At 41.8% G+C, this 27,258-nt stretch overlaps 1 protein-coding gene across 1 annotated transcript; it reads right to left on the minus strand.

Annotated features, from left to right (window-relative positions):
* Window positions 1–1,698: 1,698 nt before the first annotated feature.
* Window positions 1,699–25,853, minus strand: CDC34 (cell division cycle 34, ubiquitin conjugating enzyme). Its single transcript, XM_089657460.1, has 5 exons — window positions 25,524–25,853; window positions 18,098–18,184; window positions 16,926–17,023; window positions 13,259–13,393; window positions 1,699–2,497 (listed from the first exon to the last, which is right to left on the minus strand). Exons 1-5 carry the CDS (start codon window positions 25,848–25,850, stop codon window positions 2,287–2,289), a joined length of 858 nt encoding a protein of 285 aa, XP_089513586.1. The 5' UTR covers window positions 25,851–25,853; the 3' UTR covers window positions 1,699–2,286.
* Window positions 25,854–27,258: the final 1,405 nt, after the last annotated feature.

Genomic DNA, 27,258 nt, shown 5'->3' on the forward strand with positions numbered 1-27,258 from the left:
GCTCATAACCAAGTGGTTGCAGGGTATTTGTGGCGCTTCCCTATTTGCTTGAGTGTGTAGTGGTCGCCGGGCTTGCCACCTGCTGATTGCTACATGTCGGGTAAACTTTGCTGTGGGTGCAAGGCATGGAGACTGCGACATGTAAACATTCCTCTAGCTTGGCGGGGGGGGGGGGGGGGAAGCAACTGGCAAAAATGCACGGTTGAGCCCACAAGCCTAATGTTCACACTAATGCATTTTTTTTTTTAGTGCTTTTTGCAGAATCCCACTACAGTCCATTTAACATGGTTTCCTATGTAATATGTTCACATCTATGCTTTTTTGAGCTGCTGAGTTTTTGGAAAGGGTCAGGGACTTTTTTTTTTTTTTTTTAAAGCAAAAAGCAGCATTTTTTGCTACAATAGGAATTCAATGGAGATGCTGCTGAAATGCATGGTAGTGAGTGTTTGCCATGTTTTGCATTTTTATTCTGCCCAGCAACAAAAAAAAAATTCCACTTTACCAAAAAAAAAAAAAAAAGAGAGCTGAACAAAAACACTGTAAAAAGCGTCAAAACCCCATTAAAAAAAAACACATGTAGAAAAACGCAAAAGGAACTATGAAAAGCACTGCAAAATGGACAAAAAAACCACTGCAGGTGTGAACGGAGCCTTAGAGGAAGTTACGCGAAGCTTGCTGAAAGTTTTACAAAAGCTTGCTGTTTACACTGCTCTTCTACAAGCTGAAGCCTGTGTGAAACTGAATTTAGTTCCTGGGTGTCATCCTGCAAGTCTTTCATCAAGGGTGAGAACTAGATTTGTCCAAAATCCAGACAGCTACTAGGCTACAAGTCACTGAGCAAATCAATGAAACTTGCCCAAAGTACACTTTTTTTTCTTCATTAAAACCCCAAACTCTGATTTACCTGGAAACTCTGTAGTATCCCTTTTAACCAGGCATAATCATAGAGTTGATCTGAACAAAAAAAATATTGTACTATTTTTATGCTCAAGGATATACAATTCTATTCTCCAACAGCAAATCTAACAAAGACATTCCTTAATAATAGCTGTGATTCGCAACTAGCATGCTGGGGAACATATAGCATGTGACAGGAATTCCACATGTCAACAAGGAGCAGTTATTAAAAATAATTCTATAGACTAAAGTAAAAGCACAAAATCAGGCTAGTTCAAAGTCTGCTAACACAAAAGAGAAGTTAATCATATGTGCACTTCTACAGACAATTTGTATTCTATTTAAAAATTCTTAAAGAAATATTTTTTGTAGGCATTTGCTTAAAACGCATGTACAAAATAACTCCACCCAGAGAATTACTGGATTTTTTTTTTGTGAGCTGCAGCAGTTACATTGATTCACGTGGAGAGGTGGTGTGAACCTTAACCCAGTTCTTACCATTCCATCTGAAGTATAATGAATAATTCTCTAGCATGTGGATGAAAAATGCTGATTTATGCAACTCCGACTGTCCTAACTGAGCAGATTGTTAACATTTAGGAGAATGCACAAACATGCACAGCTTACACTATACTCATTCAGCCAATAAAACAAAGTTCTATGTAGTGATTTAATCAAGGTTTATAAAGGAATCTCAACATCTGTTTACTGACTTTTGCTAAAGGTAACTTTTCATATATATTGTCCTATACTAAAAGTACTTCCTCTATCTTGGTCAGTAGAAAGAAAATGCACACTGTATCAGATATTTTATTTTCTTTATTAAATATTTTTAAAATAAAGCAGAAAAATTGCAAAAAACCCACCCACCCACAAACTGTGGTAAATGAAAACCACACAAAACTGCTGTTAACTAACCTACCCCAACCAAAAAGTAAAACAGTATGTATGTCTCAGAATAGTAAAATCATCACAAACAACCCTCAAAAGGAAAGAAGCAATTCAGTGTAAGCAACTCCCACCCCCTCCCCTCACAGCGCACTTTCAGCCCTGCACTGCAGCCTGAAACAGCACTGGTAATGGTGAGTAAAGCAGCAGGACTTGCAGAGCACTCTGGTGCACTCAAGTGGCAGAAGCCTGTACTGCAAGTATTAAGACACTTCTAAAGCTCAAGAAGCATTCCTGGCACTTCAAATTAAAAATCTCAGAATTCCCTCTTTTCTCTACCACTGCACACATCAGGTCACTGTTCGCTAACAAAATCATTTGCTCAAGTTCTTGCAGCCTGGCCACAGAAATAAAGACTGAAAAATGTTCAGCATCTGCTTTAACAGGGAGAAAGGGTAAAATGTAGGCACCAGCAGGAAGAACTTGCTGGAAGCAGAAGGGTCAGGATTCTTCATTGCCAGAGTCATCCTGATCTTCATAGCAGCTGTCACCCTCATCCTCCATGTCATCATCTTCATAGTAGTCATCGTACAAAAGATCAGATCCCTCATCTGGAGCTGGAACTTTTGTTTTTACACAATATTCAGCCAGTGTTGTTGGGACTTTGACTCCATCCATCTCTGCATCTGCCTTTGTACTGAGAACCTGTTTTCTGTAAAAATAAACAAAAAGGATGGGTACATTTTATTTTTTTTTAGTGCTGAAGGAAACCTGTATTTAGAGAAATACAAAAGGTGCACACTGCTGACACCCGCCACCTACTAACAAAACAAGGTTGTGTGCCTGGTTCTCCCTGTGATCAACAGTCATTGACCCAGAACAAATCTGTTTAATCAGGAGTTTTGACCTCAAGTGACTTCACTTGCTGCATACTTATTCTGGGTCAGTGACAACACAATCAAGCTGTAGACAACCTAGCATTTTCAGGAAGAGGCAGCCTTTGTAGGTCTCTCAGTAAAAGGTATTAAAAAGTGTTTGTTTATTCTGTTTAAAGTTCAGGAGATGTGTAAAAGCAGCGTTTTGGCAGAAAAAAAAAATAAAAAATCACAAGACGCTTATAAAAGTGTTTACAAGCATTTAGGCGCATTTACAGGCGTCAAGGACTTTGGGCGCTAATTCGTTTCACTGGCCAGATGTGTTTACACGTCAAGCATTTTTCTGCCAAAATGCTGCTGTTCTGGATGCACTGGCAGTGGGGTTTTTTTCCTGCCTCTAAAGGCTGCTAAAAGTCTATGTGAGCATTGCCACATTGGCGAGCAAGGAGTGGCATTTGGAAGTTGGAAAAAAACAATTCCTGACGCCCCTAAAAGCGGCAGTAAAACCGTCCTGTGTGCATGAGACCTAAATATAGCCAACAAATAAGTTTATGATGTTTCCAACACCTCCTCCCACCTTCCTGAATGCCTGCTTAGAATCACACAACTACTTCAAGGTTAGGTCTGTTAATGTATAGAAAAAAATGACTTTCTGCATTCTGTGGACAGGTTTTCGTTCACAGCAGCCAGCTTTTTTTTTGTATATAGCAAACTGTCATTCTCTGACCTGAAATAATAGTTTATGAAATAGTTTTGCTGGGGTCAACAGTCCAACTTATCTTTTCACCAAAAGCTAGCACCAGATTGGTTGCTATGAATAAAACCCCAGCTGCTGGATTTTGATTTGCTAGTAAGAATTCCAAGTGAATTTTAAAAGACGAAGTCCCTGTAAGATAATAACCTCTGAAAAGCACTTTTTTTTTTTAAAAAGGTTTACAAAACTCACCAAACAGTAACATAACCAGATGAAAGAAATGTTTCCGACCGTATTATCAAAAATACAAACGATAAAACATAAAATGTACTATAAATGTCACAAACAAACTATAATAAAAACATGTTCTATTGTAAACAACCACCATAGAGAAAAAAAAAATAACATTGCTCCAGACAGACACAGAGCTTTGTTAGAATGTTTAAATGCTGTACACCATCACAAGAATAGTATTCTTTAGGCCTCATGTACACATGAACTCAACTAGACTTTCAGCTCTCCTGGCAGCAAAAAAACGCTAAACGCCGCAAAAACGCATGTAAACGCAGTAGCACTTGTACATTTACTCATTTGATTGGCCACAGTATTTTCCATTGACATGAACAAATACCCAAGCACTAAGCGCAGGTAGCGTTTCACATTAAGAACTAAATATATAAAGTGCAATGATATAAAATGCATATAAAGTGACCACACTATATTGAAAGATACAATTGACTAGTGCTAAGTATTCCCCCCAAAAAATATATAAGTGCCAAGTGCTGAGAGTGCAAGACAGGTCATGTGTTTGATGACTAGATCGTGCCAAAATACAATATATGCAAAGTAAAAGTAATACACAATGACAATTCACACTCTAACTAAAAGTGACAGGTGCTCAGTATGAATATAGAGTGTGCAATGTCATTGTGTATTACTTTTACTTTGCTGACTAGATCTTGCCAAAATACAATATATGCAAACGCATGACCTGTCTTGCACTCTCAGCACTTGGCACTTATATATTTTTTTTGGGGGGGGGGGAATACTTAGCACTAGTCATTTGTATCTTTCAATACAGCGTGGTCACTTTATATGCTTTTATATTATTGTACTTTATATATTTTAGTTCTTTATGTGAAGTGCTTCACCAACATTGGTTTTTTACGTTATACATCCTGTGGTATTGGGAATAGGTAGTAGCAGCTTGCATATATTTGGGGTTTTGTTTGTTCATACCAGTGGAGCGCAGGGGGATTATTTTTCTATTTGTTGAGCGTTTCATTTTTACCATGTTTAGCTTTTTTTGGCCAAAACGTTTCACTCAGGAGTGCAATTCTTCTGCATTCAAGACGGGAACTTTTACCTGCACCTAAACTCTGCTGCTTCTAAACTCTGGTAAAAGCCTATATGTGCATGGACACATAGGCTGTTATCGAGTTCAGGGGCTTTGGAAAAACAAAACTAAAACTGCCAAAAGCTCCTAAACTCAAGTTTAGGAGCAGCAGTGTACATGAGGCCTTAGTGTGCACACTGTTTGTGTAGTTTTCACAGAATGTATCCGAATCAGCTTTTTGAATTTAGGCTAGGTTCACACTGCTGCAATGCGATTTTTTCATCCAACTTTCAATGCAATTATGCAGTACTACTTGGATAAGGTCTGTAAAGTCTATGGGGCCAAAATCGCACTGGAATTTCAAAGTAGTACAGGAACTTTCAAAAATCCCTCTGCTGAGTCACACTAATGAGAACAGACATCACTGAATACAGTCTGATTTCCATTAACGTGCAATTCTGTGAGACTCAAGTTGCTCATGAAATCGCACTAATGTGAAACAAGCCTTAATCTCTTCATATGGGTAGTGCAACAGTATATCAGTTGTGAGCCAGACAGACCAGCATTTTACTTTTAGGTGGATGTATGATCTTTATCTCAACCACATGCACAGGCTGATATCACCAAAGTAGCTATGGCAGAGCAGCATTGCACATATTGGAGTCTTGTTTAAATTTTCACTGATATATTAGTGTAGGGATCACCGTAGCATACATAGGTGTCCTTTTATCATGCAGTGGTAAATGACCGCTGCTCAGTTCTCCGGCATTCTCGGAGAAGACAGTTCTCCTCTGAATGCCTTTTTATGAAGCGGTGTAGATCAGTTCTCCGAATGAAGGCAGAAGCAATCTACAAACACTGGAAAATGGCTGCTGTTACTATAATCTCATGAGATTACAGAAGGGATCAGTCAAACACCATTTACTAAGCAGCGGTAAATTTATCTCTGCTTCGTTTGCGGTTCCTCAGATTCTCCAGCTCTGGGCTGGAGAATCTGGAGGGAGAACACAGATCACCAGTGAAGGGCTGACATCGCTCCTTCATACACTGGCCATCTGTGTGCTGAGATGATCAGTAGAGAACATGTTCTCCGCTGATCATCTCTGTTTCCTAAACCACAAATGATCGGAGATCAGCCACGATACTCAGGGTCGCCGCTGATCTCCGTTTCATAAAAGGACACCTTAATGGCTGTTATACCTGTTTATATGGCTGTTATAACTGTTATATTCAGTTCCTGTCTGCCCCCAGGGAGAGTAGCTTGGACATGTCACCCTCCTAGGAGCACCTGGGCCACGACTGCAGGGATTGGGGCACAAGAACGGAGCGGCCATATTGGTGTTCCCCTGTGATTCATGTGATACACCTATGGGATGAGGTGGAAAGTCTGTGTAACCAGGGAGAAAATTGTGAGTACAACCAATATGTAATAGAAGTGGCCTATAATAAACAATATTACACTATGGGAGCTCTGTTTTATGTCCTATATGACGTATGAGTGGAGGAGAAGTGGAGACCCTGTGATCCCCTGCTGAGCTACCGAAGGAGAAAGATTGGCCATAGAGGAGATTAAGTAGCCTTTTGGCCCCTTGAGGGTCAGTGCGGGGAGGTGAGCAGGCACTGCTGCCATTTGAGGATTTGTGTGTGTGTGCGCACTAGAAGTGAAGACCACGTTTTTTCACAAGCTACACCTGCATGGACTTTATTTATTTATATATATGTTATATGTATATACATTTTTGGTATATGCACGTAGAAAAGTTTTTTTATACACTTGTTCACTTTTTGAGTTTGTGATCATTTGTTCACTTAATGAGCACTTTTTTATTTATTTATATTCTTCTGTGAATGAGAAGAAGTTTTTATTGGAGGTATTAGATTATTCATCACTGGTGTGTTTATATTTATTTATATATCTATTTAGCATTTCTCACTGATATATTAAGTATTCAGTTTTGTTTCCAGTTATATACACCATTGGTTGGCATGTTCCAGTGATTTACAAGGAATTATTACACTAAAGCACTTATATTCACTGACGGCACCTAATATATGTATTTATTTATTTATTTAATTTAGCGCTTCACTGTTTAAGATATATATTATTGGTTACTGAATGGTTAAGTTTTAAGTGACAGCAGCTGTTTCAGATAGGGATTGTGCCTATATTGAGCGCAGGAGGATACTTTAATACTGTTATACCTGTGTGATGTCCAAGGTGTGTGTCACTCATCTGTGAATATCCATACTGTGGTCATCCAGTCTCTGGAAATCTACCCAGTGCATCTGTAATTACCAGATTTGCTCTTAGTGCAATTCATCCCTGAAAATCGTCATTTCCTCACCACAGGGCCATCTTCCACAAACAGACATGTTTTGAGGAAATGCAAAAGCCAGTATAATTAATCACTGCTGGTCAGTGCTAGACTCCAATGGCTCTATAGATGTATTTCAGGCAAATTCACTCCATTTTATACTTGCAGTCAGATAAAAATGGTGTGTGTGCCAGGTACATGGACAATCCACCAACTGTTTTAGTCAAAACAATCCTCTGACTTCTGATTCTTCTGAGAATCCCAACTCTGTATTATAGTACATATTTATCGAACAAAATGTTTATTTTTTTGTATTTTTGATCATTGGCAACCTATTTCGATTTCTTTCTTCTGATATTATTGTTCTAAATTATTTTAACTGTTCAAGCCTACATATAAAAGCTTTAATTTACTCTTATTTTGCCTCCTTTTTTTTTTTTCTTATCTGTCTGACTCTTAAATTTAAAATCAAAAAGGATGAGAAGTCACCTAAATTCTCACAGTTGCTAACTTGGCAACCACCAAAGACTACACAATGCTCACCTAAGGCTGGCCATACATTATATTTTTTTTTCTTGTACAATTTTCCTTTAGATTTACCAAAACCATATAATATGAGGTCAAACCTAACACTTTCAATTTGTATTCAATCAGACAGGCTCTTGCACTAGATTAGATCGTTGAAGGTAAATCTAAAGGAAACGAATAAGAAAATTGTATACTGTATGGCCAGCCTTATGGCCTGTACACAGAAAATCTTACAAGTATTTCTATATGAAGAACGATCGGACGATTATTTGATAGTATAGTGCTTTCCACAGCCAGTTCCAACTTTTTGAACGGCAAAAAAATGGTGCAATCTAGAAAATTTTTACCGTACGCGAACACAATGTCAGATTATTGTTTTAATGTGTATGGTAATTGTACGAAAGTAATCAAATAGAAAAAAAACAAAAACTACATGATCAGAAGCACACTTCCTCTTCTACTGTGCTTTGTTTGCCTTTATCGGCCAAGAACTCTCTTACAAGTCAATACCATTCCAACTACATCATGATAAGCACTTTCATGGACAATCAGACGATCGATCATCCGATTTTTTTTGCGGGACCCACACAAATTCCCACAGCTGCAACCACGCACACAGTAAAATGAGGGACTTTTGGGAGGGTGCCATTAATCATAATGGCACGCCGCTTGCACTGGAAATCGCACCTGCAATAGGAACCTCTGTTCCTGTACGTGCTGCGATTTCCAAAGTAGTGCTGGGACTTCTTTCTTGCATGTCACCGGGCATGGCAGCCCATTCAAATTAATGGGCTGTCATGCCTGTGCAAATCGTGGCCTGCACAGCCGTGTAAATTCGAACCTAGCCTTAAAGTTGTATAGGAGACTAATCCACTGACAAGATAGCAAATTAACATCAGGTGATCTTCATTCTCTCACTCAAGTTGGTCATACTGAGTAAGTAAAACTGAAAAAGCAAGCAAGTATACATTTTTTCAAAGGGGCAGTTCACACCATAAATTGCGCTGTGCAATTCACATGTATTACGGGCGCAGTACAATTTCAGCCCATTTGTTTACACCAAAAGTAGTGCAAGCACTACTTTACAAAAAGCACAGCAATCAGATTGTGCGGTACTACTGTACCAGTATGAACTGGTGCACTTCACTTGCAAACTGCGTCTGGGGTGTTGTTAACACGGACTCCCACTGCAGATCGCAAGTGCAGTGTGTTTTGAATATGGAATGCAGGTTTCCATATTTTAGTAAATCCACTCCATTGCATCTTCCATATCACAAAAATTAATAAACCAACTGTATCAAACAGAACAGTGTACTGTACTGCTTCACCTACTCTGTTGGTACATGGCTGCCCCAAGGAATGCTATGTTACCCTGGCAATAAAGGGTAAATAAAAGAGTTCCTGTGGTTCCAGGAGTGGTTGTCCACATGGGATGGCTGGGACTGGTGTCTCACAGGAACCTAGTCAGTGTGGCATGTAGATGGGTCAATTCACCAACAGACCAGGTTCATTACAGGCGGCAGGCAGAGGGAACACTAAACAATTGTGACGGTGATCATAAAATAGTGTTGCTGGCTTCATTGGCTCTGGTGACACTGTACTAATGTGGCGGAATTCAGGGACACTGTTGATGCCTGCTCTGGTTCTGGAGACACTGTGGCTAGCTATTAGGAACATTGTTTATGGCTGCACTAGTCGGGCAACACGATCACTGGTGTTGCAGCAATCAGGAACACTGTTGCTGGCTTACAATCTTCTGGTGATACTGGAACTCATGTGGCAGTAATCAGGAATGCTAGTGCTGGCTACAATGGGCTGGTGACAATCAGGAACATTGTTTCTGGTTTACAATGGTCTGGCGGCGATAACAAACATGATTGATATCTTACAGTGGTCTGCTGACACTTGGGAGTGGTGTGGCAGTGATTAGGAATACTGTTACTGGCTCACACTGGTCAGGTGACACGAACTGGTATGGCAGCCATCTGGAACACTGTTGCTATCTGCACTGGTCTGCTGCAACAGCAATCAGTGTCTGACTACACTTGTATGGTGACACATTACTAATATGGTTTGTGCTCATGGACACTAGCTGGCTGCAGAGGCATGCAGCATCGCCAGAGAAGCCAGCCAGTGTCCCTGATCAATAGCCACCCCAGTACATTGTGATCATAGCAAGCAAAAAAAAAAAAAAAACACCTCCGCCAAACTCTGTCTCCTCTGACAGCTGATCGGTGTGAGAGGAAACAGAGTGCTGGCTGCAACATGCAGTCTTACATGTGTGATTGCTATGACTAGTAACAAATCATGTGGTACAGGGCCACTTTCATTAGCCCTGTACCCTGCTTTGTGATCTGCAGTGTCCAATGCAGTGCATGCTAAAGGGTGCACACAAGTGTTGCAAATGGGAGGCAGTTTTTAACTGGCCTCTCACCATGAGGCATTAGCCATCCAGCTATACAACAGCCGAATGGCAAGTAGGTATCCGATGAATGAATAAGATGCAGTGCTGATGTACTTTCTACTGAAAGGAGGGAAAGGTTTTCAGAACTAATTCTTAGAGAAAAGCTACCACACAAATGAACTGGATCCAGAGATTTCAAGTGTATATATACCTGAAAATTATTTTTGTTTTGGATTGAATGGGAGGTTAGAATGCCTGTCTGGTTTTACTGCTATTTGGGGCTCCATGCAGTAGATTTCCCCTCACTTTCTGTTCTGGGGACAACAAACAGGAAGGGAAAATTTGGAACCATGGAAGCAGACAATAAAACGCTGGTGGGGGTACTAACTTTTCCCCACTCAAAGTCATCCCCACACACAGGATCTTAGAATGGAAATGGAGGTACTCATAGAAGCAGGTAAGTTTATTACCAAAGATGCATCATATGTCTCTTCTGCAATGAAGAGCCAGTCTGCTCAGTTTTTTTTAATTGGAGACTTTATTAGCTCTGTTTAACAAAAAACACATTTTACTCCTGTCTCTGTTGCTGTTACAGATAGAGTTCCCCTGACTTCCTATCCTAGGAACAGCTTTTTTTTTTTTTTTGCCAGGTAGTAAGTGAAAGATTCCTGATGGCAGCAAAGTTTGCCATAAGTTCTAATTCTTCCCCACTCAAAACACATCTGAAACCATGGAGACAGACAATAAAAAGCGGACAGGGGTTCTATTAGAAAAAAAAACCCCCACACACAAAAAACACAAAAATAGGAACATCATTTTTATAATTATTATTATTATACAGGCTTTATATAGCGCCAACAGTTTATGCGGGGCTTTACAACGTAAGGACAGACAGAACAGTTACAATACAATTCAATACAGTAGGAATCAGACGGCCCTGCTCATTATAGCTTACAATCTAGGAGAGAGGGTCGGTAATAACTGTGGGGAATGAGCTGTTGGAGAATATAAAAGTACAGTTGTTGGGTAAGCAGTATAGGCTGCCCTGAAGAGAAGTGTTTTCAGGGTTCATCTAATAGTGGATAGAGTAGGAGATAGTCAGACAGATTGGGGTAGGGAGTTTTGTAGGATGGGAGAGGCTTGGGAGAATTCCTGAAAGCAAGCAAGGGAGGAGGAAACAAGGGAGAAGGACATCTTGGAAGGAACAAAAAGAACAATTTGGTTGGGATTTTGAAACTACGTTGGTGATGTAGCTGGGGTTCAAGTTGTGGATGGCTTTGTATGTAGTTGTTATTATTTTGAATTTAATTCACTGAGTGAGCAGAAGCCAGTGAAGAGACTGGCAATGAGAAGTAGCATACACTGAACGGTTGGTAAGGTGAAGAAGTCTAGCAGCTGCATTCAAGATGGCCGGAAGAGGGATACCCTATATAAAAGGTATTCCAATGAGGGAATTGCAGTAGTTGAGGCAAGAGAAGACCAGGAAATGTATTAGAAGCTTTGTGGTGTCATTGGTTAGGAAGGGGCATATTTTGGAGGTGTTGAGAAGGCAACGTCTGGACGATTGGATGTGGGCCCAAAAGATAGTTCAGAGTCCAGGGTAACACCTAGTACCTTGGCATGTGGGGACAGGTTGATTGTTGTGCAATCGATCTTGACAAAGAAATCAGGGGAAGAGGCATGTGGGGAGGAAATATTATGAGCTCAGCTTTGGCTAGATTGAGTTTGAGAAAGTGATGTGACATCCAGAGTGATATGTTTTGTTAGTAAATTAGGGATGCATGTGAAGACTGATGGAGTGAGCTGATGGGTAGAGAAATAGATTTGAGTGTCATCAGTGTAGAAATGGTATTGGAAGCCATTGGAGATCATCAAATGACCCAGGGAGGAGGTATAAATAATACAGATCTCTCCCCTGTCAGCTCCTGCACACTGCTTTGTATGGCTCTGCAGAGCCATACAAAGTAGTGTGCTTGCAGTGAAACACAGATACAGTTAACCCTTTGATCGTCCCACGTTAACCCCTTCCTTTTAAGTGCCATTAGTACAGTGCCAGTGCTTTTTATTGGCACTGATCACTGTATTGGTGTCACTGGGGATGTCACTGACACCAAATCATTTCCCCCGTGTCAGAATGCCCGCTGCAGTCCCGCTATAGGTCACTGATCGCCACCATTACTAGTAGCAGAATACATATTAGCCTAAATTTATGGCGAAAAATTTTATTTTTTAAAAAAAAATTTACTGGACATGTTTAATAGCAAAAAGTAAAAAATATTGTTTTTTTCCCTCAAAATTGGCGTTCTTTTTTGTTTATAGTCCAAAAAAAGTTTTTTAAAAACGCACAGGCGATCAAATACCACCGAAGGAAAGTTCTATTTGTGGGGAAAAAAAGAACGAAAATTTAATTTGGGTGCAGCTTTGCATGACCGCGCCATAGTCAGTTAAAGTAAACAAACAAGAGATCCCTGTGCTCAAATCCCAAGAGCTAGTGCATGCATTTATCCATCAGGTGCTAAAGGGGCGTAACCACATTAACTCTAGAAATTCTGAAGGACCCTCTGCACACTGGTATATACCTTTTCAAGCAGACTATGCAATAAATAGGGATATTTGGTTCACACATATTGCAATACATGCTTAAGCTGGCCAACTGCGTCAAAGTAATCCCTCTATGGCCAGTCCTACTCTGCCTTGCCTATGCAAATGCTACTGTGGACACAATGCTAGCATAGGGGAAAAGACACAATGGGGAGAGCTACAAGGTTCAGGTCTGGCTACTGACCCAACAATACAACAAGCAAGAGATCCCTGTGCTCAAATCCCAACAGCTAGTGCATGCATTTATCGATCAGGTGCTAAAGGGGTGTAACCACATATAACCCCTAGCATTGTGCATTGTGTCCACAGTAGCATTTGCGTAGGCAGAGCAGAGTAGGACTGGCCATAGAGGGATTACTTTGACGCAGTTGGCCAGCTTAAGCATGTATTGCAATACTGATGCTGAAATTTGACATAATGTGTAATGCCTCACCTTGGGAGTGACTTCTTTGTAAATTTTGTAATCAACATGCGTGATTGTAAATATAATCAGGTTCTTATAGTAACAGTGTTCAAAGTTACAACCTAGCTATATGTAGAACCCTCAGGGCATTCCTGCTAAGGATGGTTGTAACTTTGAACACTGTTACTATAAGAACCTGATTTTAGCTAAAATGTATACACTATATATATCAGCTTTTATCATTTTTAGAGCCTTTTTTTTTTTTTAAATACACTTAGACTATATACATACTAGATATTCACAATAAGTGACCTCACCTGATAATATCTGTATACTCTCGATCACATCCCTTGCTTTCTTTCCATCTTCGATACATGACAGATGCATCCACATTAGCTGGAGAAAATGTGTTTGGTTCATTCAGAAGAGAGATTACACTGAGAAGAATTGTTCTGTGAAAATTCATTATACAATATCAAGTTACATTAACCATTTGATTGTCCCTGTATATAAGAACAGTAAAAATCAAGCTGTAAAAATGAATTAACTGGCAAAAAGAGTCAATTTAGCTTAAAGCTAAAAAGCTCTCTGGGGGACACACTTTTTTGGTAATAAACCAAGGGTTATGTTGCAACCTACATGCTGAAGGCCGCTGCCCTAGAAGCTATAACGCCTGCTACCTCAAACCTGCTCAGGTGAAGCAAGCCATGTTCTATAATTGTCCATGTACGGAAACAGCTTTATGGTAATAAGCAACCAAAGGACACCCAAAAGCAGTTCAGAGGGGCAGGCACGCAAAAAACACAGGAAAAGCTGAGAACAAAGGGAGGAGCAGGGGTGCTAAATAGCCACTAGTAGAACTTTCTAATCCCCTTACAAATAGTGGATCTGGAAGCCGGTGAACTTTTTTTTTTAGGACTTTCTGGAATAACAAATAGGAAATCTGTGCCTAAAAGGTGGTGGCTGAGGGGGTCACCCCTTTTACCACATTCAGATCATGTACAGAGATCTCACTGGTGCAGGACACAAAGGTAACACAATATCCACACTAAGGTGAAAGGAAGTGACCACTGGGCAAACAAAAAAAAGGGAAAAGGTTATTGGTCTCAAAATAACTTTGCCTTAGTGCAAAATCAAATGAGACTCCTTGGCAACTCAGACACCCTTCTAGCCAAAGTGATGGCCACAAAAAATGCTATCTAGATGGCAGCATGTGACAAATAGGCATAAGTAGGGCTTTTTGTAACACTGAGAAGAGTAAGATTAAATATCATGGATGGTATGGAGGCTGAATGGGGCATATTATGTGTATCCCTTTTGAATGAAAGTATGAACTGGTGAATTAGTAGCAAGAGGAAATGAAAAAAGGACAGGGCAGATGCCTGACCCTTGACCTTGCTAAGGGCTAAATGTTGTTCTCTCTTTCTTTCTTCCAGTTGGAGGTAGAACAAAGCCCACCAAATAGCCAAGTAAGGAAACCCCCAGTCCCACACCAGTGAAAAGAAGTCTTCTATGTGCAGTGATAAATCTTGTGGGATGTAGATTTTTGAGTTTTAAGCATGGTCAGAATAGCAGAATCTTTAATGCCTGTGTCTCAGAACACAGGTTGTAACACCCAGGTCGCCAAAGAAAAAAAGGTGGAAAAACAATTGGTCCTTGAGATAATAGATCTGGCTGATCAGCCAGAGGTCATGGAGGAGTTGCTAATAGACATATGGTTGGTGTACCATACTCTGCGAGGTGAATCTGGAGTTATGAGAATGAATGGAATGCCCTTGCTTTCTATCCTTCGAAGGAGACAAAGTGGTAGCTTCAGTGGAGGAAAGCCATTGATCAGAGAACGCCGATTCCAAGGTGCTACCCAAGGCATCCGTTGCCAGGTTCTGAAAACAGACCTGTCAAACTTCTTGTTGAACCGAGACACGAGCAGAACCACATCCGGTAACACCCAAAGCAGAGAAACTTGAAACCCTGCCAGATGAAGAGACTAGCCCCGGTTCTCTGCTGATAAAATCTGTCTGCCAGTTCTCCCTTGGTGAATGTAAACCACAAAGATTGCTGGAACATGAAGGTCTGCCCATGACAGGACAGATTCTACCTGTGTCACCACTGCAACACTTCTGATGCCTCCTAGATGATTGATTTAAAACACTGACCAATGAAGAAGTGGCACTGTCCTCTTTAACCCAGACAGGATGACTTGTTAAGAAAGTGGAGTCTAGTGAAGCAAGAAAGGACAAATCACTTGCAACTCCAGATTATTGATTGAAAGCTTGGTAACCGACCAAACAGAATCCAACCAAAACTTTTGAGGATGAACAAAGGCATTTAGAGCCTTTAAATCCAATACAGGGAAAGTTTCAGATCCACTAAAAGGTTTATATAAAAGGAATTGGTACACCAACTCCCCCAGCCAACATTGAATGGCTAAAAAAAAGGTCTGTTTGTCATTGCAGAGACACGATGAGCAAAAAAATGAAGAAGTACTTCTAACTTTTTGTCATTAGGATCCTTAAGACAGAGCATCTTAGATAGCTCTGGTCATAGTTCATTAAGACAGGACATCCTAAACGTGGGAGAAGTAGATAGTTTTGGTGCCCTAGTTCTCTGCAAAGGGACAGGGTATCTGGAACCATTTGGGAACAAGGAATTGTTTGTCCAGTTGTTTCAAAATCTTGTAAATCAATGCCATGAATAATGAATGAAGAGGAAAACCTTGGTTTGGGTCCATTAGAATCAAGGCCAGGTGCTGTGGTAAGTGAAGTAATGGGGCAATGCTCTGAATGTAAAGTGGAATGTACAGCCTCAATAAGAGAGTAAACAGTTTGCTTTTCTTTTGGCAAAATATCTGCTGCCTGAAATATAGCTGGCGGAGCTACCTTCTCCTGAGAAGGGAGCAATTCAGCATCCGACAAGGAATTCCACTTAGATCTAGATGTTTTTCATTGACAAAAAAAAAGGGGTGCATACTGTTACTAAAAGGAGCAACCCAAAACCGCCAGGACAGTTTACAGAGCCAGGCTGGAGTTGGTGTGGTAGGGGTTAACCATCCAGAATGGCTCTGTGACCAGACCACTGTTCCTCAGGTGGTATGTAGGGAAAATCAGAATACCAATACCAGAAGCTGTGTTATAAAATCACTGCATGAAGAGAATAGGGCATAAATAAAGTGGTTGGTGGTGCTCCTAGCCTCTATCAGTGAAAACTTCTGAAAAGCAAAAGTGAGGGATTCCAGTAGCCAATGCATGCAAAATATAAAGAAACCGCATCACTGAGTCCCGGCCACAGGACAAGGGTGACAGGATGCTGTAAACACAGAGTAAACAGCTACTGTGTGCATAATGAAACAAAGTGTGTCACGAGGGTTCCTGACTGCAGAGAAAGGTGACGGGAAGTTTAAATTGTCTAAGGAACCCAGCCACCAAAAACCGTATACAGGCCATGGAAGAAATAAAAGAAGGGCTCCTAAACCGTTTACCTGCCCTCTGCAATGAGAAAGGCAACACATTAGATATATTCCCCAAGGTATCTGTGCAGCAGAATCATCAGCCACTGAAAAAGCTCTACATATAGACCTGTCCACAGAGCACAGCAATAGCTTGCTAAAAAATGCACAATAGTGAGCCTATGGCTCTTGTTTTTAGATTGTATTGCTGATCCCAAAGTTCAGCTTTAAAATCACAAAGTCACTAGAAGGGTAGACAAGACCTGTGATGGCAATTGCAAACAGAATTATGATTTAGTATGATGCAGGCAGAAGTTTTCTTTGAAGAAGTGTATTTATTGTTGACCTTGACTAAAACTGTTGATTTTGCGTACACTCAAAGTGGTCTAAAACAAAACAAATCCAGCAAATGATTAAATCTGATGGATTCCATACTTTTCTGGGCGGAGCTTCTATAACACAGACCAGTTAAATCCATTACTGCAATAAAGAGTCTATGGTCAGACATATAAAGAAGCTGATGGAAGTGAAAGGCTTACCGCACATTTTGAGTAGGGTTCCACCGTTCAGAAGGAAGCTCTCCACTCTGGGGGTCATCTACTGGAGGATGCAATATGGAAATACACACATCTCCATTCTGTTAAGAAAATTGCTTATATGAAACAAACTCTACAATAGCTCAACATTATTGTTTTTTACTGCATGATTTGATTCGTCGAATCCTCCTCTAGCTTCCATCAATATTTAAATGGATTCAGTTGGGTTTCCTGATGAACAGCTTCTGGGATAAAATCTAAACCATTAAATTTACACTAAAATGTATGCAACTGGTGACCCTACCTTTCTGCCAACAGCAGTCCCAACTATATGGGTCCCCAAGTAAGGCAAACGTGAAGGGATGATGGACTTTCATGGCCCCTGTCTAGGGATCTTTCGAGAGTTGCTCCTGCCTCCAAGAAAGGAACAGAAAAAGCCGATATGAAGCGTTGGAGAGTATCTTTTTAATTTTTGGACATCCTGTCCCCTGAATGAGGAGGAGGAGGAGCAACCTCTCTGTCAGGGCTGCTATTGTGGAGGAATTTGAAATTAGTTCTAAACCTCAAACTTGTGCAGATAGTTTGTGTACTGCAATACGGTCCTGCGGATGTCTATGTCCGTATTATGCATGCACACACATATGCATAACATGTGCATGGGTTTTTTATTTTATTATTTCTTATCTTTTTATAGGTGTCTAAATAGAAAAGGAGGGTGGCCTTTATCTTTATTTTGTATGAACTAATAAAGCTAAAGGCTGCTTTTCTAGCCATAAGCTTAGTTTGATTGCATACATAATTGTCCATTTAAGAAGGGGTACAGACAAGAACAGGGGCGGACTGACAACTCATGGGGCCCCCGGGCCATAGGGGATCATGGGGCCCCGTGTCCTTGCCCACGCTCAAAAAAAGCCTATAAAAGGTACCAGGGGCATTTCATGGGGCCCCCTACTGACCCCGGGCCCTCGGCAGTACCCGAGTGCTCGAATGGTCGGTCCGCCCCTGGACAAGAAGCATGCACACACGCGTGTATGTATGTATGTAATGCATCCTGAGAAGTCAAAGGGTTAAATTAAACTGAAACATGAAGCTTTCCTTCCGTTGCTCATAATGAAAATTTTTGGTTTTCATTGTTCACTTCTTAAATCCCTGTGCAGGTAAACAACCTTATTTACCTCATAGATGTTTGGATGCCACATTTTTGTAAGGAATCGGAATGTTGGAGGAGAGTATGGATAATCTATTGGGAATTTCAGTTGAGCCTGTTTCAAAATGAAAAAGAAATAAAAACAATAAGTTATATGAAAATATACATATAAAAACGACATAAATGGCATTTAATGGAAGGAAGAAGCTAGAGATCTCCAATTAGCAGAGTGCATGTGCTTTGCTGATCGCAGAGTCATAGGTCTGCAATCAAGCAGTGTCCAGGGGTGGCTGCCAGCAAGAATCAGTTGTAAATGCACACACTGTGTATGACTAGCAGAGGCTGTCAGATTTGTACTCTGTACAAATTAATGACTGGCAACGCTTCCGTTCACATGTAGCTGTTCATCCAAGCAGTTACATGCAAACAGAGTCCCTGACTGACCTTGAATATAGACAGTATGGGGTTTATTTACTAAAGCTGGAGAGTGCAAAATCAGACTCCCTTCTGCATAGAAACCAATCAGCTTCCAGGATTCATTGCCAAAGCTTCATTGAACAAGCTGAGGTTAGAAGCTGATTGGTTTCTATGCAGAAGGGAGTCTGATTTTGGACTCTCCAGCTTTAGTAAATAAACCCCTATATGTCCAGGGCACAAAATGTTGCTGCATTCAGAGGTGCTTTTTACTCACTTCTGAACACCGCAAACCATCTACAGATTTGTGACCATATAAATGTAGCCGTAAACTAGTAAACCACAAAACTTCCACATTTAAATTAAAATCTGATTTAAAGACAAAAAAATGGTTGATTTCAACCAATGAAGTATACATAGCTTTTACTGTGGCCCTTGAAATCACTAAGGGGCTACAATTAACATTCAGTATACATAATACTACAAAAGATGACCATAGAATGACGACTTGATGAAGTAAAAAGACTATGGCCAAGCTTCATGTGTGGAGATTGGATACATGCAGCAGGATACAAGAGACAGGGACCTTGTTACATGAGACTGGTGGACATTCCTACTTTACAGCTCCTTTACAAAACACTCCCACTGCTGGCTACTGGTGTCCATGGGCTTTAGGTTGGGACTTAAAAAAAAAAAACAATAACCACAGTTAAAAGCACTTTAGGGGTTTGAATAAATGATTTAGTAAGGATAGTTATGAAAACATATCTGGCAGGACATTAAATCTGGAGTAGAGCCAAGTAGCATGCAGTATCTTGTGTCCTTAGGACCAGGTAGTGGCTTTTTCCCCCCCCCCCTCACTCCTGCTCACCACTAGTCTCCGTTTGCAATAAATTCAGGGTTTGTGGATTCTTTGCTTTGAGCTTACATATCACTGGCACTGCCCCTCCGCATGCCCAAAGTACAGTTGAGGCAGTAGGGTGAGGAGAACAGAACCACTGACCAATTGCTTCTAAGGCTGGATTCACATTTGAGTGTAGCGTCTTAGAGCGATTTTCGCTTGTTTTTTCCCATGACTTTTGCACGTTTTCACACAGCATTTTTGAGCTTTGGCTTTTTATATTAGCCAATAGAGAAAAATATAATCTGTTGCATTATTTGTCGCTATTTTTTTCAGCTCCTTTAGCTTTTCCATAACCTTTTTTTTTCTTTTGTTTTATTATTCATTTTATTCTAATTTTCTTTCTTAGACTGGCCATACATTATACAATTTTCTTGAGAATTTTGCTTCAGATTTACCAAAAACCATATAATATGAGGTCAAACCTAAACTACACTTTCCGTTGTATTCAGTTAGGCAGGTCCTTGCACTACATAGTTGAAGGTAAATCTAAAGGAAATTTGGTAGAAATTGGACAGAAAATTGTATAGTGTATGGCCAGCCTTAGAGTAGGGTTTCTGTCTCTTTTTCCTGTTTACCTGGTGCAGCAAGATTTACTCACCTAAAACCACATCTGCGTCCCTCACCAGTTCCATTTTCAAATGCAGGAGACCACTAACACTTCACGTTGATGTCACTCCTCTTCAGGATCTTGAGGCCCCTGTTACTAGACAGTCAATAGAAAGTGTTCACATCACATAGGCAGTCATGTGGACACCTAAAGACAAACCCTCACGTGAAAAGAATAGTGGAAAATGGGGACCGTAGAATTGCATCGCTAAAGATTTAGATGAATAAAAAAGGCCATTTAGATTTTTTTGTCATGTCTGCTTAGTTATAGTGGGGTGGGGGTTAGTATTTGCCTAAGCATGGTCTTTATCCATTCTCAACTATTCAAAATTAAATGTATATAAGGTTTGGCTTTAGATATTCTTTAACCACTTCTCCACTGCGCTACAGCACAGCCCTCCAGTTCTGGGAGGGCGTCCCTGGACGTCCTCCCACGTACACACCTCCTGTGTAACCCCTGGGGCATGCATTGGCAGTGCTTTGTTACTGCTGTGTGCCTTGGCCACAGTGGAACACAAATTGGGATAAAGGGCCAATCACAGCAGCCCTTTACCATGTGATTAACTGTGTCCAATCACAGCTGTCACAGTGTAAACAGACTTAATTACTTAGCCAGTTATCGCCTCTCCTTTTCTCACACAGAGACCACGTGTGCAGGAAGGAGAGCCGGATCTGTGATGGGCACAGTGAATAAAGTATTTTACACTGATACACAGTGCCGTGATCATCAGTGCAGTCCCATCAGTGCCCTGGTTATCAGTGCTGCCACCTCAGTGCCCATCGGCGAAGAAGAAAATTACTTATTTTACAAAATTTTATAACCGGAACTAAAAAAATCCCCCCCCCCAACATGTCCAGTCTTTTTTCATTTACTTAGCAAAAAATAAAAGCCCAGTGGTGATTAAATACCACCAGCAGAAAGCTTTATCTATCTATCCACAAAATGATACAAATTTTCATATGGGTACAGTGTTGCATGACTAAGTAATTGTCATTCAAAGTGCAACAGCGATGAAAGATGAAAACTGGCCTGGCCTTTAAAGCAATGCCATTAAACCGGAGTTACAGCACAGCCCCTTTAACTTAAATCAGATGTGCTTGAGAATAGTATTGCCTGCTGAATGTAGCATGGGATATAATATGCTGTAAAGCAAAGCACCATGGCCACGGCATGTGTACCACCTTGTCTGGCCAGCATGAAAGGTTAAAGCGGACCTTCACCCTCCTGTCGCATTCTGTTGCTCTCCATACCACCCCCCTCTGCAGCTCCAATATCTGGTTACTTTTTTTTTTTTTTTTTTTTTGTGTTTCCTTACTAGTATATTTAGGCTTAAAAGGATCCACCCCCCCCCCCCCCCCAACTTTTGGAAATCACCTAGGCGAGTGACATGATGCCCTCTGTGCCTCCTAAGATGCATGACGTTCAATCCCATTCAGTAAGGAGGAGGGGGACAGGACTAGAGGAGCCTGCACCCGGAAGAGCTGGCAGCTGTCACAGGCAGCATGGTGGCGCCGGATCCGTGCAGTATCTGCAGAAAGGAGATCCTAGCAGCTCAACGCTGGACCCACTAGCTAGGTGAGTATCCTAAGGCCTCATGTACACTGCTGCGCCTAAATTTGAGTTTAGAAGCTTTTGACGTTTTTTTGCCAAAGCCCCTAAAATCAACTCAGTAAAAGCTTATGGGGGTGGATTTACTAAAGGTAATTATACTGTGCACTTCAAGTGCAGTTGCTTTAGATCCAAGGGGAAGCTCTGAAATGAGGCAAAGCTCTGCTTATTTCTTTCATACAATCATGTGCAAGCAAAAATGCTGTTTTTTTAATGTTCCTTGCATGTTCCCCTCAGATCTAGAGCTGCTGCACTTTCAGTGCACAGCCTATTTACCTTTAGTAAATGAACCCCTATGTGTCCATGTATACATAGGCTTTTACCAGAGTTTAGGGGCGGTTAAACTTTCCTCTCCTGAATGCAGAAGAATTGCGTTCAGGAGAAGAACGTTTTGGCCAATAAACGCTAAACATGGCAAAAATGCATGTAAATGCTAGAAACGTTTAATGCTTGGGCTTTTATTTATGTCAATGAATAAAACTCTGGCCAAACAAATGGCCAAGCACTAAAAGCAGGTAAACGTGGTACCATTTTTCTGCTGCCAAGAGAGCTAAATGTTTAGGGGCGTTTATATGTACTTGAGGCCAGACGCAGAAGACGGTAAAATATAAGCAATTGTGAAAAAAATTAAAAATGTTGGAGAAGGAAAGGTTGAAGTTCCTCTTTAACCACTTGATGACCTTTTAATCCCTTCCTGCCTGGTGTCATTAGTACAGTGTCAGTGCTTTTCATTAGCAATGATCACTGCATTCATATCACTGGAGATGTCAGTGGCAATAAGTCAGTTCCCACCTAGTGTCAAATATCAGTGTATAATGTCAGTGACTAGAAGTCGATAATCGCCGCCATTACTAGTATAAAAAAAAATTCCAGTATATATACTGCCATTTGTAGCCACTATAACTTTCACGTAAAGCAATTAATGTACACTTATTGGAATTTGCATAGCAAAGACATGTAGCAAAATACATTTTGGCCTAAATTTTATGAAGTTTTTTTTTTATTGGATATATTTTATAGCAAAAAGTCAAAAATAGTTGTTTTTTCAAAATTGTTGGTCTTTGTTTATAGCACAAAAAGTAAAACCGCAGAGGTGATCAAATACCATAGAAAAAATGCTCTATTTGTGGGAAAAGAATTACATAAATTTCATTCACGTACAGCGGTGTATGCCGTATCGCAAAAAGTGGCCTGGTCAGGAAGGGGTAAATCTTCCGGAGGGCAAGTGGTTAAGAGGAGTAGTTTTTTGGGGTTGTTCCCCCGCCGCACTTGAAGGTGAAGTTCCACTGGTTTGCTCCCTCCCCCAGCCTGTACCTGAGTTAGTTTTTTTTTTTGCGGAAAGGCATCAGTGGTCACTCTCCCTTCCGCATTCCTTGTCAGATGAGGATGATGCCCCGTATCCTCCCACAACATGTCACATGTTGCAGAAGGCTGCCGGACCATTCACAAAGTGCACCACGCGCAGTAGGGAGCTGGCTGTGGTTCCTCAGGAAGCCACAGCTAGCTCTGGTATCCACGATGGTGGCGCAGATGGCCTGAAGTGGTAAGGATAGACAGCACTGGACCCCAGGCACTGGTAAGAACCCGATTTTTAAGTCAGCAGCTTTAGTATATGAAGCTGATGACAAAAAAAAAGGGGAAGAAACATACTGAAGCTCTTAAGAGCAATGTCACTGTCACGATATGGGTTCTCTGCCAGTCCCAGTTATTAATCCCTTGTGTCCAGAGGAAGTGCATCCTCAAATTAGTATTCTACTCCTGTGTGCCAAATGCTCCTAGCTGTAATTAATGCGCCCCCTCCACCCTCCTCTGGCCAAAAGGTCCCCAAATTCAATAAATGTATTTCCCCCATTGTTATCCTGTTTACAGCTACAAATTCAATTATTGTGTTTCCTTCCCTGTCCATCTTGCCCATTCTGTTGTGTGCCCAAATGTAGTACTCTCCCCACTGTCATCCTGTTTACAGCTACAACTTCAATTATTGTGTTTCCTTGGCCATCCTGTCCAGCCTGTTTGTGCCCAAATGTAATTGTCGCTATCTCTCCTCAGAGATAGCAGGTTCACACCTCTCCGCAGAGAGGTGCGAACCTCCTGTGGGGAATGTCCGGGTCCTGGCATCACAGTGAAGCCACACGGTCCGGACATTCTTATCGCCCGGACAAAGGCCGTGCTCATGTGAGCGTGACCCGTGTCCAGGGGTGTGTGCTTCGTTGCCGAGCAACGAGGCACGCCGCCCACGTTACCAGGACAACCGGGAAGTGTCTAACACCGGTTTAAGAGACCGGTGCTAATCTCTCCCGATCATCCACTCTGCTGTGCAGCCACTGAGGGATCCCAGCTGCGGCGGGACTCTAGTGGCCAGACTCTGCCTAAGCCCCATTGGAGTAAAGGGGACCCCAGAAGCTACGCCAGCCCTGCCTGAGACGCTGCCAGCTTTGCCTGAGACTACCACATCAGCTCTGCCTGAGACTACCACATCAGCTCTGCGTGAGTGTATGCTTCCCCTGTGTTATCTGAACTGTTTATGAACTGCCTCCTACCACCCTGTTGGATTACAAACTGCTGTAGAGACTTTACCTTTGCGCACCGGGGCTGGATTACAAGTATTTTGGGCTCTCTCTCTCTGCACTACTTCCCATTGAGTGACTGTTTGTTTTAATAAAGCTTTAATTGTTTGCCATCTGCCTTGTGTGTTCTGTCCTGCCTACCCTCTGTCACAGTCACCCCTAGTCCACTTACCTTTTTCCCTGGGTTACTCTTAATAAATATTCTCCCACGCCCAGCAAATCCAGCGTTGTTATACTGCAAGTCCTGTGCTGGCATCTTCTTCTCTTATGCCATCAGGATGCTTCAGCTAATGGAGCAGGGTTACCTCATGCTCACCTAGGTGACAATGAAGGGAGGGAGCAGGCTGCATTGTCAAAAAAAAAAACAAAAACATTTTTGTTTTTTTCTTTTTTCAAATTGTGGTGAAAAGTCCTACTTGGCTGTGCAGATCCACTTGTAAAGCCTTGCATACACCCAGTGACGTGACTAGCCTCAGGTGATACACAGAGATTAAACAAATTCTCTTACACAAGTTGTACCTGTTTAGCTACAGGTTCTCTTCTTTACACCTGCTCAAAATGCAGAATTTATAAAGCTTTCAGAGTTCAGACAACAGAGGGTGGAGAGCTGAAATTACACACAGCAGAGCTCAGTGAGATGAGCTCTGAGAGCTGATTGGAGGGAAAGGACACATCCCCTTTCACACAGCTCATGGGAACAGAGCTGAGGCTGTCAATCTGCTGAAGATCCCTTCCCGTCACCATTTTTCTCTTGGTGTCAGACAAACCTGCAGAAGCTGACATCAGAGGAAGGCAGCAGCAGATAGAAATGTCACTTAATGCTCTGTATTGACACAAATACACACTATAGAGATATATACTTTGTTCACATTTCATGTTTGAGGTTTACCACTTTAAAGCGAGGGAAAAAATCGAAAACTGAGTTGTCACTAGAACAGGAAGCAGGAGAAAATCCTGCAATGCAGACGCCTTTTCTAGAGCCAGCTTTCACATTGATGTGGTGTGGTTTGATGGCGCTGTGGGTGTACGGCAGGGTCCCCACAGGTTTGGTACCGGTTAGCTGCCATAAAACTGCACCAAATCAGTGTAAAAGAGGCCTTAGAGAGATTCTCTCTCACTTCCTGTTGTGTCGCTAACAGGAAGTGAAGGTGAATCTCTCTACCAGGACACAAAAAAACAGACAGGGGTTTAACCCTTCATAACCCTATCCAAAACTAACAAAAAGAAAAAGTTTTGTCGTTAACCCTACTTTGTGTTAGTCTTCCTCAGGCCCAGAGTCTTCAGCCCCATCTCCTGCCCTGGCCAGGCCTGGAAGAAGCAGCCCAGCTGTGCCCCCATCACCTCTTCTGCTCACCTTGAAGTACCCCTCTTCGTAGAAGGTGCTGGGGGGCCCAAAGATCGCCACCTCCCAGTTGTACAGATCCCCCTCATCCACCAGGGTGACCCGGAACCCCTCCACTGGCTCCTCCTGCAGCCCCTTCAGCTCTAAGAGGAGCGCCTTCTGAGAGCTGGGCACCGGCATCAATTGCCGGGCCATGGCGGCTGTGCTCCGGAGTCTCTCTTTACAGCGGTCACTCGGCGCCTCAGGAGGGCATAGCACCCACAACGGCTCTCCGGTTAACTGCCACAGAAAGGGGGAGGCGCGAACTACAACTCCCAGCAGCCCGGGGGGCGGGGCCATGACGCCTCTCAGCGGCGCTGCTGTTGTGTCATGTGCGAGGGGTGTTGGGAACACAAGAAAGCTGTGCGGTGGGGGAGGGGAGAGTGTGTCCCCTCAGTGGAGGAGTGCTGCCTGGTATTGTATATTGATGACAGGGGCCATAGGAAGACAAAGCTCCCAACTGGAAAGGAACACAAGAGGGGACTTTAATGTGTTCCTGGTTTTGTTCTGATTTCTTCAACCACCAAAAGTCTTATACTGCACTAAGGTCGTATTCACATGGCTGTAACATGTTATTGCTGTTATTACACGCGTGATTTCTAGGGGAAACCGTCCTGAGTAATGATCAGTAAAATACTTGCGTTTCAATGCGTAAAGACGAGTATGTGTACATCATTTGTTTTGACTTCTGTTCTTACAAATACATATTTATTTCAGGTACTTGTATAGCACCGTCCATTTACACAGCGCTTTACATTTATATTGTACATTCACATCAGTCCCTAACGGGCGGACTGACCATTTGGAAACTCAGGCGCCGCCTGAGGGCCCGGGGTCAGTAGTGGGCCCCATGAGATGCCCCTGGTACCTTTTTCATAGGCTTTTTTTAGTTTGGGCAAGGACACGGGCCCCATGAACCCCTATTGCCTGGGGGCCCAATGAGTTGTCAGTCCGCGACTGGTCCCTAACCCTCAAGGGGCGTACAATCTAAGGTCCCTAACTCACATTCATACATACATATACTAGGGGTAATTTAGACAGGAGCCAATTATGCAGGTCATAGATGGGGAGAAAACCAGCTGATTTTTCTTTAAAAAAACGAAAAATCGGTCGTTCAAGCGGTCGACGTTACCAGCAACGGTAAAAAAAAAAAAAATCGGCCAATTTTCATCCAGTCTACAGCCGGCAAAAAGTGTCCCTGCAGAGAGCTCCGCTATTTCTTTGACAGTTCCTTGACATTTATAGTGGTTGCAACAATGTATTTGTATCCATTTAGGATACAGATGTTTTTATTCGGAAACAAATAGATACATTGTTGCGACTGCTATAAATGTCAAGGAACTGTCAAAGAAATAGCGGAGCTCTCTGCAGGGACACTTTTTGCCTCACTGGAGTTCCTCTTCTTCATCCTCTTCTTCTTCTTCTTCCTCTTCTTCTTCTTCCTCTTCCACTTCTTCATCCTTCTTCTTCTTCTTCTGCTTCTTCTTCTTCTGCTTCTTCATCCTCTTCCTCTTCTGCTTCTTCATCCTCTTCTGCTTCTTCATCCTCCTCTTCTTCTGCTTCTTCATCATCTTCATCCTCTTCTTCATCCTCTTCATCTTCATCCTCTTCCTCTTCTTCTTCATCCTCTTCTTCTTCATCCTCTTCATCCTCTTCTTCCTATTCTTCTTCTTCATCCTCTTCTTCTTCATCCTCTTCTTCATCATCC

The sequence above is a fragment of the Staurois parvus genome, unplaced genomic scaffold (genome assembly GCF_062004578.1).
Source record: "Staurois parvus isolate SC_StPar_1 unplaced genomic scaffold, SC_StPar_1.0 ptg001003l, whole genome shotgun sequence".
NCBI classification, from domain to species: Eukaryota; Metazoa; Chordata; class Amphibia; order Anura; family Ranidae; genus Staurois; species Staurois parvus.

What these genes read in the sequence shown, in the direction of transcription:
- CDC34 (XM_089657460.1), bottom strand. Translation starts at nt 25,850, where the DNA reads ATGGCCCCGCCCCCCGGGCTGCTGGGAGTTGTAGTTCGCGCCTCCCCC. An exon ending in GGCATCCAAACATCTATGAG is followed by an intron (nt 17,024 to 18,097) that starts GTAAATAAGGTT and finishes TTTTCTTAACAG; the next exon opens with AATGGAGATGTGTGTATTTC. An exon ending in AACCCTACTCAAAATGTGCG is followed by an intron (nt 13,394 to 16,925) that starts GTAAGCCTTTCA and finishes GAATTTTCACAG; the next exon opens with AACAATTCTTCTCAGTGTAA.